Here is a 13,108-nt window from a genome sequence, read left to right on the forward strand (position 1 = left end):
GTTGGGTGGCGGCTGGGAGCGCTTGTCCAATTCTAGCGGGGAACAAAGCCAGCATTGTTATCGCCAGCACCCAGACCTGCCTGCCAATATACCTGCTTTCTTTCCGTTTCAGGGAAGAAAAGGGGTGGAGAGGGGTGAGGTTGAGGTAAGCGGTATTAAGCTCACAATGCTGTTGTGATAGGGGACTTGTTTTCCCGTTATCAAGAAAGGAATACCAGAGGAAAGTTTACCTCCATCTCTCATAGTTCCTCACTCCATTATCCCCCTCTCTCTTGCTCTTTTCTCCCCTCTCCGTTCATTCCCTCACCTCTCTGTGGTTTCTTATTTATGTGGCAATGTGGCCACACTCCATTGACTCAGCCTGCGTCCTGATAATACTGCAGGCAAAAGGCGCTATCACTCTGGCTCACAACGATTAAGGAATGGAGAAAATGTGCTTTTTTTTATAGACATTATGAGCAAAAACACAAGCTTAGCTCGGCTGTTTTTTCATTGTTCATTGTTGCTGCTCTTTCTTTCCTTCTGTCTTTTATATATATTTTTTTAAATATTCTCACTTTCCCTTGCCTCATCTTTTGTTGTGTATAGCCAGTGTAAGCCAGTTCAAGTCAGCCTTGTTGGCAGGTCACCGCCATCAGGGTTGCCTGAGAAAACAGTTTTCTTCAAATACCCTGGAAACTAAGTTAACTAATAAGCTTTGTTTCAGTGTTTCAATTAGCGTAATCTAACTATGACTCTCAAAACGTTCCTTTTTCTTGATATGTGGATTTAATATAGTCATGGATATTGTTTCAGAAAAAAACAAAGTCAAAGTAACAATACAACCTGTCACCACGGTAAAGAGTAAATGTTATTTTATTTTTTTTAGCAGTAACTCACTTCACAGTGTTTTTAGTGGTTTTTGATCAGATTCTAAACGTCATGTCTTGAGATTGATCTTCTCTTCTCATCTCCCTTTTGCAAAGAAAGCAAATCAGCATATTTCCCAAAGTGATTCTCCTACAAGAACAACATTGCTTTGTTAGCTGTCTTTACTCTGTCAGCATTTTTGTGGTTCACAACAAGTGGTTTTTTTGTGGCCTCGCCAATGCATTTGGTTTTCCATTTAATAGTAACTCATGTCACAGATGTTATATTGCAGGCAACACTGTGACAGCATCAGCAGGAGTAGACGGAGAAGTTATGGTTAAGACTGGCATGAACGATGAATATCACAGTTGGTGTAATTCCATTTTTTCCATCTGCTGTGGGAATCTTTCCATCTTTCCTCGCTCTTATTTGTTTTCTCTTTTCAATCTGTCTCTCTGTATTTTTTTCCCCCTTCTCATCATCTTCTCTCATTTTCTCCACCCTGTCGGTGCAGTGAAATGGCCCATTGTAAAAGAGCAGACTGTGTGCGTCTGAGACATTAGCTGCTGATTTAGTGGGACATTAGCTTGATGGATGGCTAGGCAGAAAACTCTCAACAACAGTTGATTTGCATCCAGAGAAACTTGCAGTCTGAGACTGAACAACGTTCAGCACTCATCTTTTATGTTCTGCATCTAATGATGACTTCCACAGCACCGTGTCATAGAAGATGAAAGTTTGTCCTTCACAGTTCCAAACTGAGCAGTATCAGAGCACCTCAACTAATTTCATCCTGGGCTTTTTTTTGCAAAATACATTTGGTGTCAATTCAGATTATAAAGACAGATTTCTATATCGACTTAACCGAAGTTACAGTAGATGAGATATAGAGCCTTTGTGCGAAAATGAAATTATTGAGCAATATATGAAATCAAATTATATTATTAAATTTCCTTTAACCTTCCTATGACTGCAGTTTATTTTCAATGCTTATAATGCAGCAGACATTTACACTTTAGACTTTAGGACGTTGTTGTTTTTGTTTTCTTTTCACAGCATATTATATATTATCATGGTTCCCTTTGTTAGAATACTCACTGCAGGATGTGACATGTTCGCAAAATGGTCAGTTAAATTTGAGCCAATTATTGACAGTGCTTGAGTTTGTCATACAAAAACTGACATCAAAGTTAATATTTAAGAATTTATAATAACATGAATTGGGAGGGGATTGCTGTGTGTGTGTGTGTGTGTGTGTGTGTGTGTGTGTGTGTGTGTGTGTGTGTGTGTGTGTGTGTGTGTGTGTGTGTGTGTGTGTGTGTGTATGTCTAAGCATGTGCACTTTATATACTCAATGCAGAGAGCAAGTGTCCTTACAAGGGCACAAAAATGAATAAATCAGTAAGGCTATTTGTCTTTGCACATGAGCCACTTTATAGTCATGCAGTTACTTTAAGTCGAGGGTTACATACAGAATGAGCCAGTAGAATGTCCTCAGACTAGTTATAATACAAATTAGTGTTTTCATGTGTGCATGCATCACCCTTTAATTAGTGTGATACTTGGAGGTGGATTATATTAATATTCTGCCTAATTCACCCCGTCGACCTCTTTATCTCACTGCCAATTTGACTGTCGCCTTCAATTGACCGATACACGCCCAAACATGCACACACAAACACACGTATATACACAGATAGACTGACATTCCCATCCCCCGTCTCTCTCCCAGTGCCCGTTACTTTCACTCTTCTTGCTCACAGAGACACATACATCCACGCACACATAGTTTCTCTCTCTGTCTCTCTCTCTTGTTCCCTCATCTCAGTCTCCTTCCGTCTCTCTTATCAGTCTCTTCCTCTCTTTCTTTCTTTTGCTTTGTAACAAACGACAGTGCAGAATGGATGTCCCCTTCATTTGCACCGGCATAATGTTCTGATGAAAAATGAAGTGATCCCTCCAGACAGATTAGTCATCAGTGAGGGGACCTCTGCAGGAGAGGAGAATGTGTGTGTGTGTGTGTGTGTGTGTGTGTGTGTTTGTGCATGTGTGTGAAACAGATAAATTACTTTCCCGGAGGCCTTCTGTTTGAGTGTGTAATATTTCAGCATATATTATTGGAGGGTTACGATCTGTTCGCATTAAGAGCTTTCATCCGTTGTTCTGTCTTCAGTAACTAATGCCAAGCATGAACTTCGGTGAACTTGAACCATCTTAGTTTATCTTCACTTGTCCAGTTAGTGCAGTCAAACTTCCACTGTCACGTACCCTAGCTGGAAAATGCCAAATAAATTACACTGGTCATCAACTACTATAGATATCGTAGTAATATCTATATTACTAGGATATTACCTATATCCTAGTACTGATCTGGTGATTTTCAAGTCTTAAGAAGTCAAGACAACTGAGGACAAATTTTGTTGATAACAAATATATAATATTTATTTATATCACTGCTCCATATTGAAATATAGCCCAGTTTTTAACCTATGTCTAAAACCCGCACAGCACAGTTATTACTAATTACTAACTATTAAACCAACAATTAGGGGTTAGTGTTACGCCCAGCCTAGGTGGAACCTGAGCATAGCATAAAATGACTCCCCTCATTCCTGAAACCCAAGGATGACCAGTGCCACAGCAGACGCAGCCAGAACATTAAACAAAACAATAATATCAACAACTAACTTACCTATCTTCAGTAAAGGAAAACAAAATGAAATACTGGCAGTTTACCTCCCTAACCTAAACAGGAGAAAAAATCTCAACAAAAGAGATTAATCTAACGACACTAAATAGGTGATCGCTTGGCAGTACAGCACGGCCTGGTTGGGAGTCAGGAAAGAGACGGAGTGAAGTCGGCATCGGCTGGTGCAAAGAATGAGGGTCATAACAGTTAGACATTAAATCCTGTTTTTGCAATTTGTAGGACTATATATCATAAAAAAGGAGAAGAAGAAGTTCATAAATGCTGAATTATTAACAAAACGAAGTGCCACCAGTTATGCTAGCTGCTCTGTGAGGCTGTGCTTGGGAACAGCGCGCTTTGAGCTAAATGCTAATGTGAGCATGCTAGCATGTGTGTGTGTCATTAGATTTGCAGGTGTTTGGTCGTAAGCCAAAGTAGTAGAAAAGTAATGAAATGAAATGGAAAGGCACTGAATAGGTTTCATCCTCTGCAATGCAGGAGTAGATTTACATGCTGCAAGTTATATTTACACATGTTTTTGTGAAGTATTGGTTTTAGTATTATTTCATATCAATATACCGTTGGCATGTGTAGTTTTTCCTCAGGCAACTTTCAAGGCCAAGATGTTGGGCTAAAGCTTATATTTGAGGAACAAACATGCAACACATGAGGAGGTTTCTTTGGGTAATTTCTTCATTTCCAGTGTGATATGTGAGTTTTAGCAAGGTTTAGATAATCCCTGGTTCTCTAGTTGAAGTACCTTAATACCTGATCTCACGGCACTGAATTGGACTGTTTGACAAATAGTTTCTATCGCAATGGAAATTATACCTGTACCTTTACCCTGATGTGAGTCATAGTCAAGTAACTTTTGGTGCAGCTTGTGCACATTACACAACAAGTCACCTCACACAGCTCCACGTCTGTCTTGACAATGCCTTGCAAAACACTGACATAAATATAAACGGACTCTTCTCAGCTTATGCAGCACAATCCAAGTATTCTTTCTGCAGTAAAACAATAGCATCATGAGTCCAAGTGATATTCCTCCAGGAATTATTGCTTTTCTTTAGTCTTGCAGTCATTCACACTTTCCATGTCACGGTTCACACTTGCTCAACTTGCAGGGCGTACAGTGTATACTGTAAATGTCTACACAACACAAACTGAAAAAGCTCTGCTTCAAATGACTTAATTATATTATCTTTTACTTACTTTAATTAATGGAAGTCTGTCAAATGTATTTGCCCAACCTTTTTCTAAATTGAATTTAAAATAATTGAATTGGATTTAATTTAATTCATGTAAGGCAGAATATCCGTGCGAGAAACTCTGAGGAAAGGATGAGGGAGTGGGCAACAGCTGCACACCGCAGGTCAGGCAGTGCCAGCAGAAGAAGAGAGCTGTATCCTGCTCAGCGAGCTGAATAAATATTATATTTCCACACTTGACAAAAGTAGACTAGCTTGGAAAAAAAACATAAGTGGAGAAAGTATATGCAGGTAGCCCATTACTGTATGACTCGGGTCTGACTCTGGGACTGCTTCGGTGTCAGGTTGACACGATGAAATTGCTCCACTGTGTCTCTGACACGTGAACATCTAAAAACTGGATGAAAGTGAAAACCAGGACCAATCTAAGGTCATGCAAAGTGTGTGAGGGTGTGAACGTGTGTATGCCCTCAAACTACTAATAATTAATGTACATTTCAGTCTTTTGGGCTTGTTTGTCTTCAGAGCATGTGCGTTAAGCCGCACTAGCATAAAGAGTCATTTTAGAGCCAATTCAGTTGTAAACAGCTGATGAAGCAATGCTAGCTCGCTTGGCAGCTTCCTACACTGGTGTTTAAACTAATGTGGGTGTGGGTAGATAATAACAACACTGCCACTTTTGCAAGAATTCTTGCGTCACCAATTCAGCTCTCTCTCTCTCTCTCTCTCTAGTCAAGACAACCATTCTAAACTACCAGAGTCCCACCACTGGCCTTTTCCCGGTCAAAACATGCTCCACCTGCAAGGAGGCCAAGGTCCGGGACTCACTGTACTGTGCTGCTGGTGCTTGGGCCCTGGCTGTCGCCTACCGGTTAGTGCACAAAACACACACAAATGCACCCTCACAGATTAACCACGCAGGATGTGTTTCATAGGTGTAAAATTGAATGTATCTTTAACTGCAGTGTGTGTCTTAGGTGGACGCTCCATTTATGTTTATTATTACAGTTTAATTGGAACTTAGACACCTCACTTGGTCTATAGTTGTGATAACATGATAAACTAATGTATAGACACAGCATCTTCTACAGGAGATTTGAGGATTTTTGTAGAGGTGACCCTGGTCCATCCTAGGGTCTAGTAACTCAAGTAGTTACTGCAGTTTGAAGCTGCACTGAGCAACTTTGCACTTTACCAGCCCCAAGTGGAAGCATGAAAAAACTGATCCCACTTTTCAGAGGTTAACAGACCTAACTGACCATTTACTAAGCAACACCCTTTGTTGATGTTGCTCACCTGTCAAGCTTTCTTTTCTCACTTGGCAAACATTGGTTTGCCCTTGAAATGTCATATAATTTTGGACAATGGATGCCAACAATGGACCATTGATTTCATACAGAGGAAGAACAGGCTTCTCATTTGTAGCTGATTTAGCTGTCTGACAAGACACACACCAAATGCGGGTAGATTTTCTAAACGTTTGAAGTCTACCTGTCACATTGGCGGGCAAATGTATTCTGCATTTAATATCTATTTTATGATAACTAACAGCAACCCGGCGTTCCTGTCTCTTGTGTGTTGCACTTAAATTGGTCCCCGCTGTACCCATCGATCTAAAATCGTGTAACACACGGATAAGGGGTGTTGTTAATATTCGTTTCATGTTTTTGATTAGCATAGATTTGTAAGGGGTGGGCGTTGGGGAATAGGAGTCCAGAGGGAAAGAGGTGAGTGTAGTCATTCATGTATACTGCAATAAACGCAGTAAGAATATCTGCCATTATGCCGCATTCGCTCATTCATACTGAACAAACATTAGCGGCATAATCCCGCAACCGTGTGTGCTTTCACATAGCGGTCTGGCTTTAAATGGAACCAGCGGCGTAGAAAAACACTGTTAAGTGTCAATACAACACAGGTGTTATACCGAATTCTGCATCCCTTAAGATTTAGCTAAAATATATGGTGATAACCGCATTTGATCAGTGTGCACAGCAAAGTGTCTGAAAAGGACCCTGAGAGGTGGTTGCATAATTCTGCAGAACAGATGTTGTAGGCTACCTGCTGAGATTTCAATCCATCACCTCTTTTCTCAGCATATATGTGTTATCTCCCGCAAGGTGCATCTCGGCAGGCGTGCAGAACTCGATGTAACACAGGCTCAGAGACAGATCAAATCGGAGGCAGTGTGAAAGCGGCTTGTGGTCGGAGCTACGAAAGTTGTGCTTGGAGTGTTTTTAGCAATTAGCTAGCTGGCTACCACCGTAATGTGGCAACAATTACCAAACCAACAAAATGAACAGTGACGAAAAGGAGGCTGAAGTCTAACATAAAAAAAGATCCAGTCTAGTGTTTGATACACTGTCAGATCTTCGAATGGTCCAGCTGTCCTCCCCAGAGATCAAGGAGTATGATCCATAGACTGTATAAAAAAGGTTGATCCCACAAAAGCTGTGACTCTGTCAGAACCAGGAAACCAGACTTCCTGGACTGTGCAAAGAGGGTGATTGTAGAAAGTGAGCAGTCTGACGAGGAGGTGTAAGTTGAATGATAAAGCATGATTAAGAGTCAGCAGTGATGAGATTTAAGTTGAATGATTAACAAGCATCTCGTAAGTTTAGAAAACAATTTACTGTTATGTCTTAAGTACATTTAATAGCAATAATATAATTTTGCTGCACATTTCACTCAGGCTTCTTCTTCAAGTTTGTACTGTATTTGATATAATACCTTATTATGTCAAATAAAAGGACTGTAACAAATTTATATGTGACAAAAAAAGGCAATTTATTATTTTGGCTGGTAAAAAATATGTTTGGCCAGTGGATTTTTTCATGTACCAGTCCCATTGGCTTTTTTCCACCCCTGCTTGGAAGTAACACTCGGTTACCGCTGTAGGTAGTAAGCTAGTCAGCCGGATATGCAAATGACTGCAACTTACATTTGACACAACTCACATTAAACACACTTTTGCTCTTGTGTTTTGGAGTTTTGAAAGGCTAAAAACTGATTCAATGATTTCAACATTGGAAATGGAAATCCAAAGCTTGACAGACCTACCGTGCCTAGTTATGGTTTCTAGGCCTATGCTTGGACAATCGCTGTTTGGGGGTGAACATATTTAGTCATTGTGGCAGAGTGCTTGCTTACATCATGTTGTGTGCATGTGAATATGCAAGTGAACCACGTAACATGTCATAACATGACTTATGAAATCCCACAAACAAATAGGGCACATTTCAGTTACTTTTGGTGATGGATGCCTCCACTTATTGTGAATTATTGTGTTTTTTACAACAAATTCTTAAGCTGAGATTTGTATATTTGTCACATAGGTTGTGAGAAAGACAATAATAATGTGCAATAATGTGACTATGCAACTAGAATGTATTACATTTTCCAGCACCACAGCAAATGTGGTGTAAAAGGAACACTAAAATGGATGGATGGATCACTTACTATGTGTTTATAGAGCATTGTGTGCAAAACAGACCAATAATCCTCAGTTATATTGGTTTACAGTTACTGTTTCTCAGCTTTCTGCCCCCTCTGTCCCTTCTTCGACTTTTGGTTTTGTTCCACTCTCTTCTGTTTCATGCTTGCTGACCCTGATCTCTAATCTGCCTCTGTCATTTGAAGGCTTTGCTTTTCAAACACACCGGGATTATTGATTCAAGGAGAACAGTTTAGAATTTCACTGAGAACCGTTTAAAAGCCCCAAACTCCTTTATCAGGTGTCCCTGCACTTGATGCCTGCATTCCTCAGTGATTATTTTCTAGGGAAAGAGCAATTCCACGGAATGAGCCTATAATAGGACAAAGAGAGAGAGAGAGAGGAGAAAGGATAGAGAGAAAGATGTGGAGGGAAAGAGAAATATTGGGAGGATGGAGACAGAGAGGAAAAGGAAAGATAAGGAGAGAAGGAGATGCATGAGGAGGAGATATGGGGAGATAGAAGGTGAGGTCGGCAAAAGGGGAGATCAAGTAAATGGAGAGATAAGAGACGGGGAGAAGAAATGGGAGATGGAGAGAAAGACTGAGTGAAGAAATGAGTTCGAGGGGGAAGACAGAGGGAAAGAGAGGGGTAAAAATAGAGTGTACTGCAGTGATGTGACCAGCGGCAGATCCCAGTCATCAGTCATGGCTGCCTTCTATTAGAATTGTCACTGGGATTTAATTAAGATAATTCTCATCTGACAGGCTTGGCTAGTGCCATTACTTACTTCACGCCCAGCTGCTGATTGTGTGTGTGTGTGTGTGTGTGTGTGTGTGAGATTCAGTGACTCAACTGGCACTTTGATCTGCCACAAACTCCAGACAAGTTTCATCCACTACCTTGCGCAGTCACATTTTATTCTTTATTTATTTTTTAAATTTTTATTTGTAATACAGTAATATTTATTTATATTTGAATGAGGGTGCAGGTTGTCAGCTTCCAGTGCTAAGATTAGTTTTTTTTATATTTTCTTGTAGTTGTCTAACCCATTGTGTTTTCCTTAATAACTGTAATTAAATTTGAAGAGCTGGGTATGTTACTATAACCCCTGGTCGGCATTGGATCGCCTCATGCATATTACAATGCTTAATATTTGTAGTCTGGTGATGAATGTCCAATGAAGTACTAAGATTAATGTACCGTCTACCACTGAAATCTGTTTCATGAATGAAACACATTTCACTTCAGTCACTTGGCTTTCCTCTGTTGAAGTCCAGTGAGTAACCTTTGTAATGTGCATCGGAGACCTGCCAGCTCCACCAGATGCATGCTGCCTCTCACTTTGGTCTCTGCAACCAAAATTGATTGACTTCTGAGTATTACCTTACCAAGATTGCTCTCTTAAAACCACACAGTACTAATACTAATCAAAGCTTAAATGCTTCTCCACAAGTCATTTTATTGTTATGCAATTTTGCTCAGAACGCATACATATAACACTAAGGGTTTTTAAGGGTTTACAAATTGCTAATTGATTTTATTTTAGCCACTGTTGAATGCCACTGATGAATTGTTTAGGCAGTCTACATTGTGATAAAAAGACTGCTAGTTCAACCCCTGGTATCAACAGTGACTGTCCTGCATGTTTACACTGACATCTTTCAAATGAATAAAGAGGAGTAAACAGGAAATCAAATGAAATGACAGAGAGCTCATTCATTGGGTAGTTTAGGTGACAGTCACACTGCATAATCAGCACCGCATGGACCCACGTGGGACAATGTCGAAACTAACAGCAAGTCATTGAGCGCTCTATTGCGCCTTTTATTTATCCTTTCTGATGCACACAAAAGAGCCCACAGAGAAATAACTAATTATGGGCATTATTTGAGAATGCAACTATGCCACAGTTCAAATGAAAGCTTTCACCATCCAAAATGAACCAAACACACCAGAGTTTGTTGAGCGCCCTAATATAGTAATATTAGGGCGCTGCCCATCTGCACAGGGCCCTGTGTTGTCAGTGTTAAATCTACTAGGGTTATTTCTATACGTGCTATTAATAGTTGTGGTAAATGGTGGGTTTACATTGCTTTTATGAAGCACAAATAAAGTCTGACTTGACTTGACTTTTAAAGGATGATTCCTATTTATTATAATTTGGACCTTATTTTTGTAGTTTTGGCCATAATTTAATAATATTTGGAAACATTGAATTCACTGGATTCATTGCAGCATCATTAAAAAAGAAAAGTCCAGTGATCATACAGATTTTAGTTGAACCCAAACTAAATATTACTCATACTATTTGTTGTAAACATCCATCACAGTTCACAGTGCACAGTTTAGTCAACTTTTTTTTCACCTCCAAATAAAGTGGTTTAGATAATCTGACTAAACTGTTGGTGGGTTTTTTTGCCCCATCTGACGTTGTTGTAGTGATGTTGTAATGTTCCCAAATCTCAGTGATTACTTTGGTGAGTAAAATGTTATGTTGATCAAAATGTCCAAAGTACAATAATAAGACCCAGTGTTCATCATGTATTCATCCCCTCATTGTCTGTCCTTCCCTCATGTGTTCTCCCTGTTTACCCCACTATGCAGGCGGATTGATGACGATATGGGGCGGACCCATGAATTGGAGCATTCTGCCATTAAGTGCATGAGAGGGGTCCTCTACTGCTACATGAGACAGGCTGATAAGGTGAGTTTTTAGCCAGCCTCAACTCAGCTCCTGCTCTCACACTGCATGTTTGCATAAAAGCACCCCATAGCGACACACTGTATTACAGATCAAAGGTATATTTCTGAGCTGCTATTCATCAAAGCCTCTCAGAGCTGGAGCACTGGACACATCTGGTCCCTCTTTCATATCATAACAATTGACAATGGGAGCCGGTGGCTTTAGTCCTAAGGGCTTAATAACCAGCAATCTGTTAATTACCAAAGACTTTTGATCCGAAGGGGGAAATTTCACGCAAAGCCTGCAGGAAACCTGATTCACGCGCATGAGTAGGCTGTGAATGATAAATGGCATAAGCACACCATTTTAACTACCTAAAAGGTCCTCACAAACAGCATTTTTTAAATAGAGCAGACTGCTATGTCACTGTGCATGTGCACGTGTATAGTGTAGGCCTTTGAAAGCCATTCTGTTTCATTTTCCTTCGACCTTGACGACCTAATTTAGGGGAGAGCTTTCCCGTGTCTTAATTACAAAGCTGCATTTACACAGTTAATTACACAGAGCAGTGTTTGTTATAGCCCCGTCTTCAACACTTACGGAGAACATGGCATTTTAAATGGAGACATGACACAGGGCCCCTGCTGGGCAAATATCACAGAGCAAATACAGCAGTCAGGCCCCACTGTTTGTCTATAGTGTGGTGTATAGGGAACTGAGGGATTGAGGTCCCTCAGATTAATGTTTTATTTAGTTGGGATAAACAAATTGTAGGTCACTTTATCAGTTGGTAGGATTAATTCATGTCTGGAAACCCCCAAAGCTTATAGAACCGGAAGATGCAATCATACAATGCTGTCATTTTCTCAGGCAACCAAAAGCACAGGGTACAGGTCCTATGTCCAACATTTTGTTAGATTTAGGCCCCTAACAACTAGCTGGTTAACATATTTGAGCATTTAGCACCTAAATAGCCAGATTTCCCACTGGAGTTGGTAGAGACCAAAATAGAGCTAAAACGTTTGTAAATCTTTTACTTACATTCGTGAAGTGGACACAAACATGACTCCAAATGAATACTAATGTGCAAATAAACCACTGCTAACAACTTTGCCATGTCAACTTTATAAGGGAATATGTCATTGTTGTGTTTACAGCTTGAGTGCAAAAAATCAGTTAACACAGGTTTAAAGTAACAGATTTCAACTTTAAAGGTGCAGTGTGTAAAAACTGAGACAACTTCATCTGTCGAATTCATACTCCAAAACATTGTGTGTGTGTGTGTGTGTGTGTGTGTGTGTGTGTGTGTGTGTGTGTGTGGGTGGGGGTGGTGGGGGGGGATCACATATCAAGTCATCAGCACATTACGATTATTTTTCAAATCGATTGATCAATTATTTATTCGATTAGTCAATTAATATAAGACTCATTTTTGTGTATTCTAAAGAAACAAATGTAGCCTATTACTCCATTAATATGTTAATTTATCCACAATAAATATCAAAAACATGTCTAATTAATAAATCAATATTTGTGATGGAAGCACATTAGAATAATGATAATAGTAGCATATCTTAAAATGAATCTAATTTCCACGTCATTAATTAGGCTGCTAAAACTTTAAATACTGAACATAGCTTGATGGAGGCCAGTTTGACGACAGCTTGAATTCAGAAGGTGTACAGTTGGATTTTTCTATTTGATAAAGAAAATAGGTGTAAGAATATTTCCTTTCTTGACGTTTTCTGAGTTTATTTAGTTTATGTTTTCAACTAAAAGAGCTTGTGTTACGAAGCAAACTTGCATACATACCCCAGCTGAAACTATGGGGGGAGGCTATACTACTGGATTATTGCCTCTTCAGAATCAGAATCAGAAGGAGCTTTATTGCCAAGTAGTGTTTTACACAAGGAATTTGCTTTAGTGATGATAAGGTGCTACACGCAGACATCCAGCTGACATAAATATAAATATGTAATAAACAAATGCAGGTTATATAAGAGTAACAGAAGAATAGAGAAAAATAATACAACTAACAATAAAAAAATAATAATAATAATAAAAAAAATAACAATGGAACAACAACAAATTAACGACAAATATGTGCAATGTGCCAGGTTCGTATAACATGAAGTGATATTTTCATGTGCGGAGACGATTGTATTATTTGAAAGGGGGGAGTGTCAGTGGGGGGCCCAGGCCTTGTTGATGAGGCTAGCTGCAGACAGGTAGAAGCTGTT

At 39.6% G+C, this 13,108-nt stretch overlaps 1 protein-coding gene across 3 annotated transcripts in view; it reads left to right on the top strand.

The window, feature by feature from the left end:
• phkb (phosphorylase kinase, beta) overlaps window positions 1-13,108 on the top strand; it is a 105,329-nt gene that overhangs the window by 6,518 nt on the left and 85,703 nt on the right. For all 3 annotated transcript variants that reach the window (XM_038701486.1, XM_038701485.1, XM_038701484.1), the window contains 2 exons: window positions 5,482-5,620; window positions 10,790-10,889. In XM_038701486.1, coding sequence (XP_038557414.1) covers window positions 5,482-5,620; window positions 10,790-10,889 — 239 coding nt within the window. The remainder of the gene's footprint in view (window positions 1-5,481; window positions 5,621-10,789; window positions 10,890-13,108) is intronic.

Source organism: Micropterus salmoides, unplaced genomic scaffold, assembly GCF_014851395.1.
Source record: "Micropterus salmoides isolate LMB-PRFRI ecotype aquatic unplaced genomic scaffold, ASM1485139v1 Ms_hic_scaffold_6, whole genome shotgun sequence".
Classification (NCBI taxonomy): domain Eukaryota; kingdom Metazoa; phylum Chordata; class Actinopteri; order Centrarchiformes; family Centrarchidae; genus Micropterus; species Micropterus salmoides.